General features: G+C 29.6%; 1 protein-coding gene across 1 annotated transcript in view; it reads right to left on the bottom strand.

The window, feature by feature from the left end:
* Positions 1 to 23,799, bottom strand: part of LOC113373529 — a 30,018-nt gene that overhangs the window by 621 nt on the left and 5,598 nt on the right. The window contains exons 3-6 of the mRNA XM_026613820.1: positions 21,727 to 21,890; positions 20,021 to 20,228; positions 12,272 to 12,283; positions 2,786 to 2,796 (exon numbers count right to left, since the gene is read on the bottom strand). Of these exons, the coding sequence (XP_026469605.1) occupies positions 2,786 to 2,796; positions 12,272 to 12,283; positions 20,021 to 20,228; positions 21,727 to 21,890 (395 nt within the window). The remainder of the gene's footprint in view (positions 1 to 2,785; positions 2,797 to 12,271; positions 12,284 to 20,020; positions 20,229 to 21,726; positions 21,891 to 23,799) is intronic.

Genomic DNA, 23,799 nt, shown 5'->3' on the forward strand with positions numbered 1-23,799 from the left:
AAAAAATTAAATTGCATGTAATAAAACCTATTGGTCAAAATCTCGTGTCTGCACTTCTTGTCATCATGTAGAAGTGTACTTAGACATTTTGTTAATTGTTTGTAAAACTTCACAAATTTGTCACAGAAAGCTTTGTTTAAATTTTTCTCAAAAGCTACAAAAACAAGATGTGAATTGAAAATGAACAAGCACTATTAGACTATTAGACAAATTCTTGACACAATACTCTAAATAAATTTAAAAAAATCATTAGTGCTCAAAATAATATAACATAAGAAAAAACGATTACAAAATATTTATTTCCCAATTTATTTATTCTCAAAAATATTTTGAAAATAAATCTCCATATTTTGAAGTTCTCTTTTTGAAATTCTTAGAGTAAAATTAGTTTCCTATAAAATTATCAGTGTCTGTAAAACTTCAGAAAATTCTTGCGTTTGTTAGTAAAGTTTATTGTTGCAAATTGCTTATTTACAACATATATATCAACACAATTAAAAATTCAGGTTCATAAAAAATTTTAAGATTCAAAAGAAGCCTATCGGGCAGAATAGGACAGAATGAAAATGGATGTTTTTTTTCAAATGCCAGTAATACCAAATGCAATGTTTTAATTTTGCTTCATATTTTTTCATCAATCACAGCTTGAGTTATCTAATTATGGATAGAGTATGTAGCTAATTCTCTTGATTTATAATTCCAAGTTGCCAAAACGTTTCGACATATATATTGCATACAATATGTACATAAGAGTCACAAATATTCTTCATATTAATAACAGTTGCCTTGACTGTTGCATTATAAATAATCTACGTGAATCCCAAAGTGAATGATGTTGAAAAACTACCATTTCATGTGAAAGACATACTACCATAAGTAAAAGCGTGTATGATATACAAAAGTGCCAATCATATTATATTAAAGCAGGACGAGTCACAGTATATGTAGTCGTAATTTTATATAAACTTACATCGACTTTAGATTTTTGAATTGCATCAATAATTTAGATGCTTGCTTTCCCATTGTAAGTTCGATGGCCTTGCAGAATTAGTTCAGCGTTCATATTGTGATTGTAGCGTGTTTTTAAATATTTAGTTTCAATTGTGCGACTTATAATACCCAACATTCGAAACAGTTCGACAAATATACCATCAAATTCGTTGTTGAAGTAAATTAAAACAAAGAAATAGAGCGTTATAGTTTTAATTGAGTAGCGAATTAATATCAAAGTTTTGCTTCAGGGCGCACACCAATCCTAGAATTGGATGTATTTTTATACACTAAAAAGTATGTATCGATCCATCAAGCTCGTCAATAAAATACATAAACGTCATAACAATTACCTTTTAATGCTTTTGCTGGTATCAATAAACTAGCAACAGATATATAGTCTTATATGATTTTACTATGAGATAGAAAAGCTAAGCGCACGTTTTGCGAAAACATGCGCTATGCATTTATTCGTATTTTATGTATTCTTTGCTGCTTTTATGCATTTAAGGGCGATCTATAGTCATTTTTCAGAAAAGTGCATTTCGAAGTCTTTTCCATTAGTTCCTCGCACCTATTTGCATTGTATGTATGAACATAGAATGTATTGGATTTTACGTAACATAATTTGGACTCTGATATGTAATTTCATCGACTTTTCAAAGTTTTACATGTATTAAAGATAATTACTCAATTGATAGAGCACAATGCTGATAATTTCAGCCGAAACATAACTAAAATGTGAACAATTTTCTATTTCAATAGAGATTATTAATCATTTCAAACAGACTGGAATCATTTTATGTAAGATAATGAATGACAAAATATTAAGAACTTTGTGAATGAGTTCGGCAGTATTAGTTCGAAAATACTCTCAATAGTTTTTCCGAATTTTTCAGATGTTATGCGTTTATATTGAATATGAATAATATTTGTTTGAAATGCATGATCAAATTATTAATAAACTGCTGTGTAAAAACATATTCAAGTAGTGTATATCATACGCAGACGAGAAAAACTGCTTCACCCCTAAATGAGTGTCTGCTATTTAATTGATGACACGAGGTTTTATCGCAAACATTCAGGAGCCCATTCTGCCGTAAACTAGACTAATATGAGGGCAAAGCTATGTTATGTAGCAGTTTTCATATAATGTGGTACCAAAAACTGTCAAAAACATAACTGGATCTTTGAGATATGGCTTTATAACAAATGATTAAAGTTGCAATTTATGTGTAAAACGCCTGATCGCACAGCAAATATATGGCTTTTGACAGTATTTAGTAGAATTTTGTATGAAAACTTGAACGTAACATAGCGTTGTCATAACATTGGTCTATTTTACCGCAAAATCGGCCCATCAGTATCAAAGCAGTAACTCTTGAACCCTTTCTTAGTATTTTACTACTACGTGCACTGCATATGCGCATTTCAGAGAAAATAATATTTTACATAATTCGTTGTTTTTCGTGACCAAGTGAGCGTAAATGTAGTGTAAGAACATTCCGAATAATGGCACGAGTCCGCGCAAATGTTCAGTTTTCAATGATGTGTCGTGTAATGTTCTGGATCCGCTCGATGTAGCAGCGCGAACTGGCATCCGCACTCGCGCGTCGGGTCGCCGTTGCGAGACGACCGCCTGTGGTCGTAGTGGAAGCATCGGTCCAGCATCAGGCAGCAGCAGTCGCGGGAACAGCAACAGCACGACGCGCAGCAATCCTGAAGCACACACGCAGCGCTTCAGTATTCGCAAACTAGCGGCAAATTCAACGAAACAATAGGGTCGGCTTGAAACGAGCCAGCGAACTATTTCAAATGATATTTTAAATCGCTCTAGAATTTGAACTGATTTTATTTTCATCATTTTTTACTCGGTTAATATTTAACTATTTAAAACTCTTATATTGATGGCCAAAGGCAAAGCTAGCAGTACAAATATGTACTTAAAATTTATATGCAGGATGACCCAGACCTTAGCGTCAAGCTGAAACCGGGTGATAGTATTGTCCTTAATCTCTTCGCGTACGAAGACGCCTCAGAGGCGTCCAAAGATTATCGGCCCAAACACAAATATTACGCCTCAGAGTCGTTGCAAGGTTATCGGCCCAAAAGCGAATAGGACACTTAGAGTCGTAGTAACTCTACCGGACGAAACATAAATAAAACATTTCCGAAACTTGGTGAAACATATACATACATCGTCTGTAAGAAGTTTTAAAAAAATACACATTATAATGTCTTCAAGAAAAAAATAGTGATGAATTACATAGCAGTAATGACTTTGCTACCAGTAGTACTGACAGTGGTACTGACATAATTTTTGCACAAATATATAAATTTATAATTATATGTATAAATTTATATATTTGTAATAATCCATTTTTAGTTTTATTTAAGAATCAATGTAATTATTTATCAAACGTCTTGCGAAGTCAATTGTACCGAGCACGTGTATATACAAACTACAGGAATTTTATGATTTGTACAGTTTCGAACGCCGAGCAAAGTTGTTTATGCCACTGCGTGCGGCCGACCTTAGTGTCGCTTTTGGCCCGTAAATTGGGGTTAACTGAGATAGAAATATTTAGAAAAAAATAACACCTCGTTTGGAAACTATAAGCTTTTAGATTCAACCTAAAGCTTTGATGAACTTATGACCACTGTTTGGTTATTGGGGTTGATTTTTATTTATTTTTTTAAAACTTTAAAACCGTAATCGCGAATAACATTTCTTTACCAAGTTTTCTAGAATTAAGGCATTTTTAGGTTTTCATTTTTTCACTCGAAGTATTCCAATAATTAAATAGTTGAGTATTTTACCATTTTACAATACTGACTAAATTACACATTACTGAAAGGGGGGTCTTAACTAGACCGATTTGAAAAATTTGAAATTGATAGTTCAACAAGCTACTTTGATTGTGATTCTGGAACTGAAAGAGTTCCAAAGTTTAAATGAACAGAATTAGTAAAAATTAACCACAATCAACAAAAAATGGTACTAATTTTACGAAAGCTCTCAGTTGCACTTAAAAGCTCACAATTTCCAACAACGTGAGATTTTTTTTCCAATTTTTTTCAGGACAGTTAAGGCTAATACTACTATCCAGTTTCGATCAAGGTCTGGGACACCCCGGGACACCCCAGTTATCACGTTTCATAATTTTCCAATTTCAAACCGACTCGTCCACGACGATACTTTTTTCATTTAGGCGAACTTCTCTAATAGTTGTATTATAATTCACGATGCATTTATAATCAATAATTTGATGTTCTAATTTGTTTTTATAGCTCTATAAATACTTTTAAATCAGACCTTTTTACAATTTATCATTTAAATTTTCGCATTCCATATCAGAAGTTATAATCAAAAATTACATTATAACTGAACTTATCAAGTAATTAATATTATTTTATATCTGCACGTTTATTTTACTTCTACTATATTTGTTTCAGTATTATATAATAGTAATTACTGGATAAGTTTAGTTAGCATAAATTTATATTTAATTGAACTTATAATTAAAAAAACTATTGTCAGCAGAATTTGATTGTAATAATTAAAAACTTATCCATGGAAATATTAAATTATTCAGCAATGCATTTTTAGATTTGGCATAAAATTGTTAGCAGCAAATAACAAGCTGGCATGTAAATAAAACAAGTAACAAGTCATTTAAATATTGCGTGAAGTATTTATTGTTTCTGCTACTTTTTATAAAAAAATTTGGGTATTTTTATGAAATCTAACCACACTTGATATGAAAGAGACGATATTAAACCAGCAATTAAAAAGGCGCGTCTGTCGCTATCACCAAATCGTATATGCGATGTATAGTTTTTCGTTTCATTAAATGATTGAAAATGCATAATAATATGGTTAGACTTTTAAAAATACTTTTCAAATATAGGTCTGCTGAAAATAGAAATATGCCGTATATTCTAAAATAAATATGAAGTATCTGTATATGTTGCTTCTTATTTATAAATCCATTTTAAAATGCTCACGTTTTAAAAGTTCAGTCGGTATATAATTCTATAAAAAATTAAATTGACAATGACAATGACGTGGTGCCCTTCACATAAAATTATCTGGCTTAATGAATTAACGAGGCTTTGTTATGGTAATCAATAATCTGCGAATTTCTCTTTCATTTTCAAATGTAGTAAACGCGAAGAGAATGGAGTTTTTAACAAGCAATTATAAAATGTAGATACGGCACTTTGTGGATTTTGCGCCTTTTGTTTGGTAGAGTCGCAATTTACATATAATTTGAGTAAATTAATTTATTTCAATAGGCAGCGTTAGAATGCGATGATGCTGAAGTGTATTCGAATAATAATGAAAACGAAAAAAGTCTATTTGATTATAGAATTATTATTATTGATGATGTAATTGGAGTTTATCACGTCAAGAGTAAAGCTTCATCACAAACTATTAATATTAACCACGAAACCATCGTTTTGAACTTTCGACTGATCTTTCAAATTTTCATTTTTCCGTAAATTATTTGCCGTTTGTTACGTAATATAAAGTTAAGATAAACATGAGCATTTTCTAGGTAATTATTCTTAATACTATATTTAATATTGCATTTATACAATTACCTATTCCTTACATTTTTTAATATTTCAGAGGTCTTCTTGACAATTATCTAAGCTAATTAATCTTTATATAAGCGTCGTTAATCTAAAAGCATTTTTCAAACTTTTATTTCAAAATTTAAAGCCACAAAATATTAAATACAAAATTCTATTCAATTTTTCGGTATAGTCTATTTTCAATACTTTGTTTATATGTGTGCGTTATTTTTCCTATGTGATACTTTAATATCATTTAAAATACTTGAAAATAAATGCATAATTATATTATATACAGAAATGCGTAATATATGGCAGAACAACCTAATATTGTTAATGTATCAAACGTATACTTAAATATAACTCGTTATTTTCAAATTATGTTCTAAATATTTATATGAATAAATACAATGCAACACAATTTATGCACTTGTTTTCTCATTTAATATTTATTACACATTTTTTTGCCAATTTTACCTTGGTAATGCTCTGTGATTCCTGAGAATGTACATGATAATTAATAACATAAAATTTAGTACTGTCAATTTAAAGAATATATATTTAAATATTTCTGAAATGAATACTTGGTATTTATTGAATCAATTACAAAATCAATATTAAGATGATTCTTTTTTCTTTCTTGTTGAAAATATTTTCAAACTACTGAACACTTCAAAGCATTTCTGTACTCGAAGTACTGAAATAAACAAATTTTAATTCAATGGCACTTCAGTCCTATGCAAAAAGTGCAAATTTAATTCTAATCTACACCGTTACGAAAGCATTACCTTACCTGAATGACAAACGCCGGTTAAACATCGATCAACAACTTTTTATGTATTACAAGTGCTCTAAATTGCATTGATTGCATTTTGTACAAAAAGCCTTATTAATTAAACACTAAACAGTGCTGGCCAGCTTGATAAAATTTTTAAATTAAAATTTTTGCTGATACCACTGTTTTTATTCAATATTCTACATGTAAGTTTGAAACTAACTACCTACTGTACAAGCTACATTATTCAACGGACTAACAACTTTATTAAAAAAAATAATTACAAAATTAATTTACTATTTGATAATAGTTGCGTACTTTTTTATAAATTATATACTAATGTTTCTTTTTTAAACAAAATTTACATTGTCGACTAGTTACATAAATGCAAATAATTTATCTTTCGCGAACGTCAAGGATGAAATTGCTCAAACACACCTACGCAATTGAAAAATACTTTTTTTATGGAAAATATAAACAAACAAACTGAAAGAACAATGTTTCTGTGATTCAGTAGATAAATATAAATTTGTAAAAGTAAATTCTGCGAGATGCAATATCTCTTTTTATCTGTTTGTATGTATGTAATACAATTTACATGAAAAGGTTTAACATAACAAATTAGTCAATTTCAAAATTAGAATTGTTAGAAAGATGTTTGAATGTCAATGAAGACATTGGCGCCTGTCATTTGGATAATTAAACTTTAAATTTAGTTTTAAAAAAGTTATCAAAAGTGAGGGTAATATATTTCTTTGTAATCAATAAATTTAAAATAGTAAAGTCGTTGAATTTCAATAGCGTTCTGACAGTTTTGTATCGAATTAGATTTGTCTTTACGCATTTGCATGCTATAAAAATAAACTAAATAAATTATCATCCATGATTTATGCTGATTGATTTATTCAAAATATTATTTGATCTCAGCATCAGCTGATGTTTATATTACTATGATACTCATTGAAAACTAAGCCTTAGAACTGTGTTCTTTTTGGCGCCAACTTCAAAAGCGTACCAGAAATAGATAATTTTGTATTTACAGTTTTTTTTATTGTATCCATTGATTGTTATGCTTAAATGAGCGAAAGGTGAATCTCATTTTATTTATAATTGTTTGTTTATTTATTTTAAAATGTTAGTTTAATGAGATCATCTAGAAATAGGTAAAATCAAATATTCACAAATGAAACTAAAATAGATTATATTTTATTGGTATTGAGTTACGAGATTTACGAAGACATATGATGCCCATTATAATGGACAATCATAATAACAGAACATTTTTTCGGAATAAATTTTTATAATAGATTACCAATATTAAAATGCATAACTATGATTTTGACCGCCAAAAAAATGGGAAACATTGAAAATCGTTCATACAATTTTTTTCCATTTTTTTAAATTCATTGTATCTAAGTACAAGTCTATTATGATTTTTGTATACAACATATTGATATATGTTAGTTACATTTATATTTAGTTAATAATTGAAAGTATTGTATCTTTCAACTATATTTTTGAAAAATCTTGGCACTGGCGTTTGTATTTCAACATTTGGCATGCAAACATGCATTCAAAACACTTAATACATACAATTATTATTTTCATCATATTATAGCAGTGGAATTTTAGGCGCGCGACCAAAAACATTACTTGCAATATAAATTATTTATTGATATTGAGTTAATTTGCATATTTAATGCAGCATACAACATACAATCTAAAGATAGTCCAAAATTACTTATCATTATTATTTTGACTAATATTATTGTTTGGCTATTTGTAAAATATTTAATTGATAAAACAAAGTAATCATAGAAAATTTAGGTTGAATTGCAATCTAATTGTTTAACTCGACTCTAGAGTAGGTATTTATTAAGAGAACAAAGAACTCAACATCCACCAAATGAAGCCAGACCGTTGTCGTAATTTTGGGCATTAAAAGCCGGGTACCAGCTTTCAGAGGAATTTGAACAGCGTTTCGCTTTCATAACGACCTTGGAGGATAATTAATGTTGGCTCATAATTATTTATTGAATCTGTAAATACTAACACAATGCAGAATAGGCAACAAGATATCACGTTTGCGTTAATTATTTTATGGCTTTAGAAATCATTTGCGAGTTGGAATAATTCATCACTTTAGTTCTCATTTACGTTGTAACAATTACACATCGTTTACTCTTTTTTTAATTGTTTCATTATTCGCACCATCATTTAACATTGATCAAAGTGCATTCGATTCTTTAATTGTATGCAAAACCTACATGGGACATCAAGTTTATAAAAGTTAGAGCAAGGATTTATAAAAAAATTCTTGAATAATATTTTTATCATGTTCCTTAACTTATCCAGCTTTTTTTCAATATTTGCAATTTTGAGAAATTGACACTAAATATTCAAAAATTTTATATCCTTCAATTTTTTATCTCTGTCAACTTTGGCAATTTAGTATTTTCATGTTCACATGAAGACAGGCTGAAGAGGCATGAAAAATTATTCCATTACTGAAATTACTATTACGAAATAGGAGTGTAAAAATTTAGGGCTGTGTGTGCTTTCGGGCACATATGAAAAAATAAATTAATGGAAATTGGTCAAAAAATAAAGTGTTGAGCATCGGCAACTCTTACCATTAAGGCGTATAAATAATAGATGTTTGATTCTCAGCCATACTGAATGTAATTAAAATATTCGCCGATAAATTCGGTGAAAAACATTTGGCTAAAGAGGGAGAAAAAATTATTCGATTGCTAAAAATACTATAACAAAATAGAAGTTTGTGGCGGAGAGTGAAAATTTAGGGCTGTATGTGCCTTTTAAGTACAAATCACGCTTTTATTACGATTATAACACATGCTCATTTACTCAAAATTATAAAACGCTATAATGGATCATATCATCTGAGTACGCAGATGCATCCATAATTACAAATTATTGCTGACAATTTCTCGTGAAACTGCAACTTCAGTCTTAAACGACGCATCTTTCGAGCATATAAGTTAAGTAATGCATATAAATGCAGTTTCATCCAAACATTAATTCTGCTGTGCATTTCCAGAGTCCTTCATCATCATTATAAAGTTACTATTTTGTACTCCGGTACATCCGGAAGTTAATGGGATGCACCGGATTGATGAAATGCATTGTTTACGTAAGATCAATGGAAGAGAAGTGTATTAACATACTGTAAACAACGTTAAATGATTTGTTCTACATTTAACTTGAATTTCAAACACGTGTAAAAGCCAACGAAACATTTTCTAACTAGTCGTAAGTGGCTTTTTGCCTGAAGGCAAGTTGCTTAAAAAATTTAGGACATTTAATGTATAGCTACATTTTTAAAAAGAATACAGAGTGTTTTGCAACATAGTCACTTCCACCGAAAAGTATTTACGATGGTCTCATAGACTCTTGTATGTATAACCAATATGATTTTAATAACTTGTTTATTTAATTAGTACTTAATGTTTTGAACTTATAGTTTCTTTTTTTCATTATTACCATTATCGTCGTAAGTAGGTATTCATTTTTTAATAACATTGCATAGGTAATGTATATATTCTTGCACTGAAATAAATATTGCAGATGTATGAAACATTAATGTTTCATGACAAAGTTTTTAAAACGGATTTAACTTTTTCTGTCTATCTGACCATTTGTCATCTGTCGCATAGAATACTTCTGTATAAAGTAAAAACGCATATCTGCCAGCTTCACATTTAAAACACAGCATGTTACATATTCCTAGCTCTTACTAAAAAAATGATAGAAATAGCTGTAATTTATGCGAAACATTAGTCATACTTTGCACATCCCAAGATAAAAATAAAAGATAGAATAAATGTTTCATAAAAATATTTCCATTGCAATGGAAGTAATGGTTTGAAAATAATAAGAATAAGCGCGAGACGGAGTTGAGATTATCTTGAAAATATTTTTCATAATAGAGGAGATTGATAATATAAAATATTTGCGAATATTTTAATGCGAATAAATAAAATGATAATACTAACTATAATTTAATTAACTCGGTATCTTGTAGAAGAATGTGCTATGAATAATGAGCTTCTTGTTAGAATAAAAGGATATACACAATCTGAAATTAAAAATATTTTTTTGATGTGTAATATTAATGCAACGATAATGATTATTATCATTAACCTTACTTTTTTGTCTTTTTATTTTTCAAAACTTACACGGATTACTTTTTTGTTTTCATTTACTTTACCTTATTTAATTACAGTTTGTTCTTGTTTCAGCTGTACTTATTTTTTCATATTAGGAGAAATATTATTTTCGACTAGAAAGTGAGTCTTAATATTATTTTGGCGTCGAATAAATAAATTACCTTAAATTTAATATACTGTATAACTTTCACAACTAAGTAAACTGGTGAAATAAATTTCATGAAATGAAATTACTTTTATACTGAGGCCTTCCATTTAGTACGCAGCCTAAAACTCGTTCCATTACTTTGCGCAAAGTTTGACTTTACATGAATTGATCGTAAATTGAAAAAAATTACCAAAGTACTTACTTTCCTATCATTATTGAAGAGAGTTGCATGTCATAAATTCTGTTAAATATTTTATGACACATAAAAATGCACTTTTCAGCTCAGAATAGACTTGAATAATGTCGCAAATGTAAAACTTAGTAGCAACGAACTACACCGCGGTCGCAATAAAAATTTAATAGTAGTTTTATGTTCGTGAAGGAGGAACATGCTAAGTAGATATTCCGTCAAAATTTGAAGTTTAAACTTTTTTATTATATCATAATTTGTAGTCTCTTTGTAACATTTTAATCCAGTTATTGTTTTGCTGGTTTAATAGTTTTAATTAATTTAACATATTCTTTAGCGGTATAAGTCTCAAAAATTAAAATGATTTAATTTACATATATATATATATATATATATATATATATATATATATATAATTAACTGCATTTGTTACGCTAATGCGAGTATGAATTTATCAATTTTATGGAAAAACTACATATTTAGAGAGCATGCGATATGAATTTTAAGTACTGAATTTCTTCTATTATTTATTCCCAAAATAGGTAATCTTCAAGACACGAAACCGATTTGTGTTAAATTCTATTTTATACCTTGTTCAAAATTCACATTCGTATATATTCTAAAATATACATTGTTAATATATTGGATATGAAGGTATAACTCTACATCTATGAATCGCTTTCATCGTAATATTTGAATGTTGTTAATATAATTATAATTAATAATTAATAACCCTGCAGTCCGGCACAGAATATGTCACCATGGACAAGACTCGTATACACCGGTAGTCGAGTAATTGTCGTCCATGGACGACACTCGTAGCTAAGGGGTTAAAAAGATAAAATTGAAAAGGACAACACATGAAATCATATACTATTTTAACTTCGACGTTTCTCATATAATATATTAAATATTAACGCCTGTCATTTGTAGATGGTTTACATATGTCGTGTTCCGAAATCGTAATGATATAATTTCAAATTTGGAAGATTATAAAAACAAAATTACTATATTTGTTCTGTATCAAAATTATTTATGTCCTTTGTATGTGCTTAGCATAATTATATAGGTATATGTTATATTTTCTGAAAGTTAACTCAAAATACGTTATAATTCAAGAAAAAAACTCCATATTTTTATCTTTTAATTTCTATTTTGCTCCTATACGATGCTTCGCAAATATAGTAAATTTATTTATCAAACTCGTCAGTCACTTTTGCTAAATGCAGTTAAAGTTCTTCTCTATTATTACAATAAATATTAAAAATAATAGATTTAATTATTACTATTTTAATTTAAAAAATTAATAAATGAGTAAAGTGTAAAAACAGAGACATTATTTAATTTTGTTCCAGATCATATTTGCAACACAAAATGATCCTTAATTTTAGTTTCACGATGAAGACAACCTAATTTCGTATAATTACTGTACAAATTTTATCTTCAGAACTGAGTTGCCAATGACATTTTTTTATCTTGAACAATAAATGCTTAGTTCGTATTCGTGTTAGTTGTAAGTAAAATTTCTGTTGCGAAATCGTACATGATTTTAATGTCCCGAACGTTGAAAGTTTTACGACGCCGCATTGCTGCAGTTATCGGGCCGGTAAATCGCTACTGCTGTATTTTGCGCAGTAGCGCATATGCCTACCCTTTTCTCGGACATTATCGCGAACTTAAATTTGCTTTTATTTTAATCATTTATCGATTAATAATTAATTTAAATAATGCTATGCATGTTGCATGACGGCGTTTTATGTTAATAAACTTATTTCACACATGAAACGGCTTTCATAAATGATTTGAGGATCAACATTAAGGTGTTGCTTTGATTTTTTTAAAATTAGTAATTCTGTAAGCATGCAATATCAAATATATATATATATATATATATATATATATATTTATATATATAATACATTAAGATTTTGTTGGATATTTTATAACTTAAAAGAAATGAAAATAAACACCACAATTAATTTTTAAAAAAATAATTATCTATTATAATTCTCCGAGTAATAAACTTTTCTATAATATATTCTGCATTTTCAGAGATTTTTTTGATTTTGTGTAACCGAGTTTTATTCAAAAGGGTGTACCGCATAAACATAAAGATAATGAATTAGAAATTAAAATTCATGCAAAAACGTATGCCTGAAGGCGAAAACCGCATCTCTTATCATGAAAAACTTTTTCGGAAGCGTGCTAGCACGAGATGCAAACAAAGAGTTACATTTAATTTAAAAGAGTGAGTTCTTCCACAAAGTTTTTTGAGCATAACAGAAACAATACTCATTGCTTCTTGACCTGAATTCAAGAAAAATTCAATAAATGAAGAAGTCGAGTTGTAATATTGGTCTTCGAGAAAACTGCGGATCGAAAGTTTGAATTACACATGTTAAACTTTCAGTTGGCATAATTCAATAAAACATAACCATAATCACAAGTTTATATGTTATATACACTAGTTAATGTATTATTTTGATATTAGAAGAATATTTTCATGTGATTGTATTTCACACATTTGGTATTTAACCCTTTTGCTACGAGAGTGCTTTCGGCAGGAGTGTCGCTGCTTTACGGGAAAGCGTGCCGCTCAGTTGCACTACTGAACGGTATATTTCAAGCCTTTTTTTAACATTATCAGTAAAAATATGTTAAAAAATTACGCTTCTAATGAACTAAAAATTACAATAGACTAGAATTCTCAATAGTTTAACTTATAATTAGAGTGACATATCTTGAAGCAAAGGTAAACACAACATGTCGTCCATAAACGACATCGTCGATGGACAACGTTCGTAGCGAAAAGGTTAAAGTATATAAATAGTTCACATAAAAAAGATTGAAAAAATGATTTTGTTATGAAAATTGAGTTTTCTCTAGTAGAAGTGTTTGCGGAGATATACCGTTTTATTTTTCCATCTTATTTTTAGGCCCGATCAAACACATGCCGGATGCAGGCATTTGTTACTGTGACGTATTTTCCGGTGACATTATTAAAACTTAAGAGGCTATCGAAGTGGCCCGTCCGTCACTGAATGTGGGTGTACACTTTTGTTTCGTGTTCGTAATTAAGTATTTAGATATAAACTGATCGCGTGTTTGTAACTCATATACCTACGTGGCATTGCGCAGTCTAAATATATCAATGACGTCAGCACAAATGAAAATATAGTCAAGGGGTGGTTTTGCAAAAAAAAAAACGCATGAAAAACTTATGTCCGGAATGGTTACAGTTTTCGTTAAATAGGCTAAAGCCATTACATTATTTGATTATGAATTCAAGTAGTACAACGCACGCGGTTCCCATCCAGGTACGAAGGTGCAATCGTGAACATATGGCACATCTTGAACAATATTAGGTTGGAAACTAATTGCGCATTTTTGTTAAAAAATTAGATATTTTTTATGGAACTAAATGACTTTATTTTAAAATGACCATTGTGATCAATGACTTCTTGCCATTTTTCAAACAACATCATCATCATCTCAATTTTATAAATCTTCTCGCTTTAATTAGCAAAAATCTAAATCAGGTACAATTTAACACCATCATAATTATTTAATTGCATACCTTTCAAGGAGTTTGTGAATATCGAAACAAGAAGTAAGCAAAATGAGTAGAAGGTGCAAAATCAGGACTCTGTATGGTTGATATGGCAAAGTAAATTCCAACTCCCAACCAAGCTCCAATAATTTTTGTCGTGTGTACAAAGATATATAATATTGTCAATAATCGAATAAATCACCGTTTCGAGTTACCAATTCAGGCCGCTTTTTCCAACTGCATTGTTTAATTTTGTTAGTTGATTAATGTAAATATCAGAATTGATCATTCGGTTGGTAATAACATTTAAAGTAAACAATTCTTTTTGAATCAACTTTAACTGGACGACCATACCGTTTGTATATATATATATATATATATATATAATATTACATATTTATGTGTTATTTATAAACATTTCAACTTTCTGCACTCAACACTTACTTTAAAAAAAGTTTTGACATGAACACATAACTTAACTTCTCCATAAGGAAAGTTCTGATATTGATGGATGCTATTCAATAATTTCGTAATTCTTATACTCAACTTCAATTTTTTATAAAATATTATATACATGCAATTTATTTTAATAAAACGCAAAGTTTGAATATTTAAACTCATGAAAAAAAGAACGAAGATTGTACATGATACAAATATGACTGCAAATGTAGATAATATAAAGTCCTTTTTAATGCATGCTCATCGCAGCGTACGGGTGCATTAAGCTTTCTGGAGCTTTTCGTTAAAAACTATTATTTCAATGCTTGGATTTTTTTATTGATGGTTTGTGATATAATAACCTATTATTAACTTTATATATCGTTGTAACATTAGTTGCTACATATAAACAATATGTTAGTAATCTATCTAATAAATTGTTCAATAATCATGACTTTTTCATTTAAATAAGGCATTGAAATCTTTACTTGTAGTTGCAATTTAGTGTGTTATTTTGTATTACAATTTCATTGAATATTGAAGAAGTAAGCAATTATAACCGCTAAATATTATTTCTCGGTTTTCCTAAAATTTATAAAAATTCCTATCATTCGAAGGAAAAATATAAGTAAAGTTATGAATCTAACTAAAACTTCAAATCAAATGTGATTTTTGTTATATTTTTTTAAATTTAATTTTTACTATAAGAAAGGAACGAAAAAGTTGCAATTGACTCAATTTTTTTTATTCATTAATTTATTGGCTTTATAACCATTTATTGAATAACCATTTATTCAAATATAAAAATAAATTAAATTAAGTGTATTAGAACTTTTATCGAAGCTATTCTTAGATTGACAAACAGTTGTCCAAAATCACTGTTGGTAAATACATGAGGCTTCCAATACGAAAACGGTATACGAATTCGAATACAATACGAGTACGATGCTACATTCTTCTCAATTATTTTATTTATTCGTTCTTTTATTCCCATTGATTTTTATTGCCAAGTTTGGCGCTCGTGCCGTATAATTGCGGAGCTCGATCGAGCACGTTTTCTACGTGCGTGAGATTCAATAGATCACAGTTATTTGTAGTCAACATGTTGTAGGTACTAATAAAAATAGGAAATTTATATATGTAGGAACAGATTCACATCAGCAGTTTCCAATGCAATATTTTACGGAATTCTTTTGGTATTTAATAAAATGTAATAAAATATGCTCATATAAAAATATAGATGGATCAACTACAACTTTATTTGGATATTATGATGGTGTAAATTGAAACCAATAAATTATAGAAAAATTACATTGATTTTTCTTCAATATTTTCTGTACCAAACTATTTCCATACTACACATATATTGTACAAAAATGTATTCACAAAATCATCACCTCGATTCTATACCATACGTCAATTCAATTGAAAAGATTGCTTCTTTAATTATGTTTTTAATAATTACGCAAAATAAAAAAGTTATCTGTAATGGGTGTGCGACATATGTTTTCCAATGTAATTTTTACCGCTGAATATAAATTTAAAGTCAAAATTTTGGGGGTTGCAAAACTGCAAAAGAGAGAGAGAAAAGAGAGAGAAAAATAAAAACGACCAATTTTCCGATTTAGAAATTTTGCTACATGATAATTATACTCGTAAAATTTCTGTCATTTTCTCGTTAAATGACCTGCCCAACGAATTTCCGCAATGCTTTTTCATCTTTATTGAATATCCTTATCTTTTTGCAACTTCCAGCAGTAATTTACACATAATTCACTCCCTATTTTTTTGCTAATACATTTATAGTTATCTAAAAATATGTTTGCAAATTACTTCTGGATCGTACAGAAAGATACTCAGTAGTGATGAAGAGTTACAGGAATCAGTAAAACATAGTCAGTCATTTAAGTAGAACATAGTCAGGAAACGACAGAAATTATAAGATTTTAATTATTATACAGCCACATTACTAGACTGGAGATTTAATTATTTTTTATGGGGAGAAGGTGCTTGACCCTCAATTTTGACTCTGAGTTTATAGTATGATAAGTGGTTGTCTAAATAATTTCAAATTTTTATGGCGATTATTGAAGTTAGTCAAACTATTATAAATAGCCAATTCTGTTATATGAAAACTCATATATTTATAAATTTTTATTCTATTTTCAATTTCTACTAAAATCAATGCGCTGTATATTTTAATAACATTCTCTTTGATACTTCTCAAGTTGAAAATTCAAATTCCGAAAGTTTTCGAATACTTCACCATCCATCAAGGGAACTATTACTGACACTATTCGAGTACGTATGCGCAGAGGAAAGGCGCTGAAGTTACCGACCGGGTTGCTCCGTCAAGTGCGACAAAGTTGTATATGTACGATATAAAGTGCATTGTGTTGAACAGAATATGCATCCAGAAAATTTATAAATATTACATGAGAGCTTATACTTATTTGAAATTCATTTTTAATGACATTTAAACTTTTGTTTGTAGAGAAGTATAAAGTAACTAGATTCCATAGATAATAACACAATTAATAGATAAAATTAATTTCCCTCACCCACTATACACTGATATTAATGAAACCTAAATTAGACTTATTCAATGATTGATTTGCTGTTAATTAATTCCATGAACTTTTTTTTAAAGATATGTTTCATGTAAATTATTCTTTAATGTATATAATATAAATAAATATATGTATATTTAAACACGAATATTCAATTTTAGATATTATATTTTTCGATGCCGCTGTTTGCGAAATTCATGACCGACTGCATCGCAAAATCGAGATATGTAACGCTTCAATTCAAAATATTGATTTCTTTAAATGAACATTACATTTTCATTGGATGCTTCGTTAATATAAATCTCAAAATATTACATTCTTCGTATTAGTTTCTAACAATAAATCATTTTATTATGAATTATTGTCAACAACGATATATTAAAGATGAAGCAGCTTTTAGCATTAATTTTATATTAAAATCGGCATTCACATTTATTAGTTAAATAATTGTTTATAGAAAATAAAACATTTACAAACAGTTAGAGTTCTCAGGCTAGATTTCAACATCAAACATCCATACATCAAGATCATAATTTTGAATAACAAAAAGTTAGTCATTATTATATAAGAAAGTATATTATAGCAAATATTCATTATTGTATAAGTTGCAAGTCCGTTATCTACTAACTAAAAGTCCACATCTTCGAACAATGCTGATAAAACTTACAACTAAAACGTGATCAATTACTTAGCAATTGAGGATGAAAATTAAACATCCATGAGCAAAATGAAAACTTTCTCGCTGATAAATTTAGATTAACGTTTTTCTAGCAACCGTAACATTTATATGAACTGGTAGACGAGCGTCGTTCAATGGAAAAAACACGCCACAGCACTTTATATGTTCACGTAATTCTAGTTTCCGACGAAGCATGAGGAAATAAAACTACAGAGAAAATACGCGGAAAATATACGAGTCAATCTTCGAGTCGAATGTTAAGGGAATGTGGTGAAGAAATATTTATGTTCTGAAGAAATCGGCAAATTATTGGATTTTTACTGAACTACTTTTTTAATACTTATATTATTATTTTAGACAAAATAGACTTACGGATATAAAATCACAAACGCATTTGAAATCAAATTCCTTTTCCGAAACGTTTAACACGGTTTGATCAAAACTGTCTTCTTCAATACGATGACCACGATTTTGGATTATTAGGAGGGTAGCAATCATGAACACAATCACTTTTGTTTATTATTGCAATTTTGTGTGACCCCCCATATGAACTGCTAATTTTTACAAATATTTACTTTTTTTACTTTTTTTCTGTACTCTTGTGACGTCGATAAATAAATTACAAAAAATAATAGTAAACGATTTTTTAACATTTTTGCGATGGTTTGAAAATGACCAAAAATTCGAAACCTTACACTAAAATACCCTCTTAAAATCAAATCGTTTGCAAAGAAAACAAAATATGGAATTGGGGATAGAGCAGAAATGGAGGATTATTTATTTAAGGGGGTATTCTAGTGTAGAGCGATGAATTTTGGGTCATTTTTAAAGTGTCGTAAAAGAAATCAATGAATGTTTTTACTATCAATTTTTTTACCATTTATTTATTAATGTTAATAAAATACAAAACAATAGTTAGAAAATAAAAAAGTTGAAAATTGTAGAAACTGGCAGTTGATAAAGTGGTTGGTCTCAAAAAATTGGCACCTCAGTCTTGACAAGATTTCAGCCCTTCTAGCCATCGGAAATGCAAAAAATAAAAAGATTTTTAATCTACAATGATGTCGCAATCGGCTGAACTAGCGATGAGTAAAAAATTTTTTTTTTCACAAATTGGCGACTGTTTGAAAAAAAATAATTTTTTTTTTACTGTTTTTTTTGAGTTTGTCGAATTTTTTGAAAATAGAAAATATAGGAACTTTGGGATGATTCTAGTTCAGACTGTAGATATATCTATAAACAAGACTCTCTGAAAATTTCAAATAAATTGGTCGATTATAACTCCAGAAATCGTGACAAGAGTACTGAAAAAGTAAGTTCTGAGAAAAACGCATTTAAAGTTTTGCGTGAAGCCAAACCAGTATGGAGACCGAGTCAGTAAAATGCCTATATCTCCGAAAATAATTCAAATTATTAAAAACCTTCTCGTACCCATATTCTTAGATAGCTAAACTTTGAAAATATGAAATAAAAATAATCGATTTTTTTGAATTTCTACACTAGAATACCCCCTTAAATATTAATAATTAAATATCATTAAATAATATAATCTAATTCTTGGAAGTCTTTGGTGATCTTAAAACATTGTATGTATTAGTAAATGTTATAAATAATTTATTATACAAAATGATTCGTGAATCAAAATTATTGCAAAAATAGTTCCGTAACTTACTGAAAGGCTGTCATCGGCATTGTTCAAAGACTTTCAGGAGCGACTTTCATGACATAAGATGATGATTCTAATTTCGTGTTATTCCTTTTATAATTGTCGATATCTCATAAAAGTTCGACCCGAATGTGGACCTCTGTATAATTCTACAATTGGCAGTACACTACGGATGCGTGTTTCTCTAGCAATTGCTACTTACCTGAACGCAGGCGGCGAGCGGCCCAGGCCCGACGTGCTGACCCGTGCATGGTCCGTTACCGGTGCACGGGCCGCCGACGGAACCGCCCGTGCAGACCCCGGTACCAGGTACCTTGAGTTGTTCCTGCTTGTAGTCCGGCTGATACGGCAGCAGCATTCGGATCTTGCCCCAACGATTGAAGAAGAGTGCGATTGCGCCGACCCATACCAAAAGGACTAGGACTACGATGCCTACTTCAACGCCTCGTATCTGTGGATGATTATTAAAAAAAAGTTAACAAAGAGGAAGTTACGAAATTAAGTAAACAATTTACAAAAAATTATCAACAAACAAAAATTAACATTTTCATACGTAATAATCCTATCATTTTAAAAAATGTAATTCATCAAGATGTTGGAATATCCGCAAATTTGTATAGAGTTCGAATTCATACTCGCATTCGATAATAGATTTTCTATGGATTCATAAGGTGTTAATTTCTATTATTAGCGACTTTTTTGTAAGCAGAATATTTTCTAGTTCTTCTTTCTATAAATAACGCAAACGTGCTTCATTTCAATCTTCATTATTTAATTCGACATTGAAAAATATTTCAGCAGAAATATATGATTAAACTCCCGAAGGAAAAGTTTATTTTCGTAAGAAATTCCGATTTACTAGATCTGTTTTCCCGATATTTCAAGTCATTCTGAATCGAATGAGATTAAATTTTTCTTAACTAAATCTAAAGTTTATCAATGAAAAATCTTATTCTTGTCTTATATAATTACAGATTCATAAGAATTACCTTCATCAAGTAGAAAATCATATCTACTAACTACAGAATTTTGATAAAAATAGATTAAATGAACTTAAACCAAAATGTGATATGAATTCTATCCCACTAAGAACTTAAGCGGGTATTCTACTGTAGAGGCATGAATTTCGCCCGGTTTTTGAAGCGCTGTATAAAGGAAACAAATAATATTTTTACTATCGATTTTTTTATCATTTGTTTATTGATATTTTATTATTACATGAAAAAATTATTAAAAAAAATTAAAATTCACAAATTTATGAGCAGTAAAGTGGGAGCTCAGAAAAAAGAGGGTGTCCTGGCGTGCATGATTCCAACCCTCCTGGTGATGTGAAACATAAAAAATATATGGATTCCTAATTATTATAGATGCCGCTATCGTATGACATTTCAATAAGTTTAAACAAAAATTTTTGTTTGAATGGCGACAATTTGAGAAAAAAAATTTTTTTCATGTTTTTTAAACAATTCCGAATTTTTTAAAAATACTAAATGAAAAGTTATAGTTTTGGGCAAAGTCCATGCGATAAAGCGATATATAGAGAAGATCCTCTCCAAATTTGAAGTAAATAGGTTCATTAGAACTCGAGATATCCTTACCGCCAGCTCGAAAAAAGTAGTTACGAGAAAAACGCGTTCAATGTTTTGCAGTCGGTCGGACTCGAACCGAGGCCACGTCACTAAAACGGCCATAACTCAAGAAATAATAGTAATTTTGAAAAATACTTTTAATGACATATTTTTGGATAACTAAACTTTGAAAATATGAAAAAAAAAATTTCGATTTTTTCAAAATTATACGGTAGAATACCCCCTTAATGAATGTTATACTCCATAACCCGCAAAATAAAGCGCTCCACATTCGGGATTAACCGTTTTAGAATTTCACAAAGTATTTCGAAGCACAATAATGTATTCGGAAATGTGTTTACTGTTGAAATGAGCCGTTACCTGCGGGAATTCCTTTTCTGGCTCGGTCAGGGTAGTGGGGCGTACGGATGACGGCCGAGCGGGCGCCGAAGCCGGGACGCCTGCGGGTGCTAAGCCCACGCCACTCATAGGGCCGAAAGCGCTCAGAGCGCCCGAGTCCTGCTGCGGCGATGTGCGTGGAGGTTCTGGAAAGGAAATAAAAGAATGATGATACCGAATCTGATTAACAAGAAGATTTTAGAATTTACTGGCCTGAATTTTGTTTAACTTTATAACCAAACGAAACGCACAATACGATGTTAGATTACTTAACTTAACTTAACTATACAATGTTGAAAGATTTATATGATTTTGATAGCGAATTTTTAATGAGTTCACCAACATTGTCACCGAACATTTGCTATCCTAAATTTTTGAAACATCTTATGAGAATGCTAAAAATGCTTATTTTTAGTAGTGTATTTATGTTTCTAGTAGTACACTAGCTTATGTAATTGTATTACTTCAACGTTTTAAATATAACCTAGCGATTCGCTTTGCGCGACGACACTATGCTAAATTGAGAATAATCGCCCAAAAATAGAAAACTTTTCTTAGAGTACAATTAAACGAGCAACAGAAAATGATATCTCAATTTATGGCTTACATCCAAATTTCTCATTCATATTGTAATGAATATTAATTGCAATAGTGCTGCAAGTGATTATGATGATCAAAACATATTTGTTAACATTCTGATATCAACAAACACGTGACGTTTTTGGTATTGGCTAACAGGAATTCGTCGTACATTCATCTATGTCCTTCTATTTGTTTGTCACCCAAAAACATAAAAACATGATAGGCCAAGGCCTATTTATTACGGAACAAATTCAAAAGTAGAACATCGTTGGTAGTTATTGTTTAATTTTCAATTTGGGAAGCCGCCAAAGCAACCGACTTTTAAAATTTTTAATGGACAATATTTGTGCCCTACATTTGTTGCAAAATTATATATAGAAAATTAAGTCTTACCTGTATCGTGTTCTAATTCACAACACAAATTCTGAAAAATTCTAGTTCATAAATTGCAACATTCATTGCCTTACAAAAGTATTTCAAGGCTATTTGAAGTTCTAGATGTATGTTTGTCATTAATGTTAATTAATATATGAACAGAATATTGGTACTAGACTTTTAGAATATTTGGCCAAATATTTGTTGGCTATTTTACTCTAGACCAGTTTCGAAAACTTCATGAGTTTTGAGAAATTTTAGAAATTACCACAATTAATAGAATAGTGCTATTATAGTTTTAGGCAAATATTTGTCGTCAAAAATATTTTTTTATGTGAATGATTCTTTATAGTTTGCGGAAATGTGTTAAATACGCAGAAATATAGAAATATTATAGAGATCAAATAATATCAAATTACTCAACGCACAGAACTACTGCAAAACTCCATCCACTCCTTCTGTTTCTGATACTATTATTTTTATGATTTGCAATTGTTGTGAAATTACATTCGAGCAAAATCATTAGTGCAAACAAACGATGCAATTTCCCGCTTTGTTTCACCGATTAATTCGTGCGCTGGAAATTATATTTTCCTCGTAAATGCATTATATTTGTACGTCATGGTAACTTTGCCGACCGAAGCAAAGCTAACACTTTTGGGCTTAAAGTATTTGTCCAAATTAAATGAAAACGATTGTGATGAATTTTCGAATTGTAGACAAAATGAAACACGGAATTATTTGCGAAGAGAGACATATTGAAATAATGGTAATAAAAGGCTTAATACAAAATAATATAAGAATTGAAATTTTTGGAAAATATATTTTCCGTATAGAGTGGTGACTATATAAATATTAAATTCCATCCATTTTTTAGTATCAATCTTAACTTGTCCATACTATTATACTGACTTATATTATATTATCATATTTACGTTATACAACCCAACGTGTAGTCATGTTTCAAATCATTACCATGTACATTCGTGTGGTTATTTTTTCTCGGATTAAAATTCGTCCTATATAATTATGCAGAATTTTAATGAAATTTACTTGTGTGCGGCGCCCAGTTAATTTAACAACGTATGCAGTCATAAC

This window comes from Ctenocephalides felis, unplaced genomic scaffold (assembly GCF_003426905.1).
Source record: "Ctenocephalides felis isolate EL2017-DRISC unplaced genomic scaffold, ASM342690v1 CF-g0.4_SCAFFOLD_01604, whole genome shotgun sequence".
Classification (NCBI taxonomy): domain Eukaryota; kingdom Metazoa; phylum Arthropoda; class Insecta; order Siphonaptera; family Pulicidae; genus Ctenocephalides; species Ctenocephalides felis.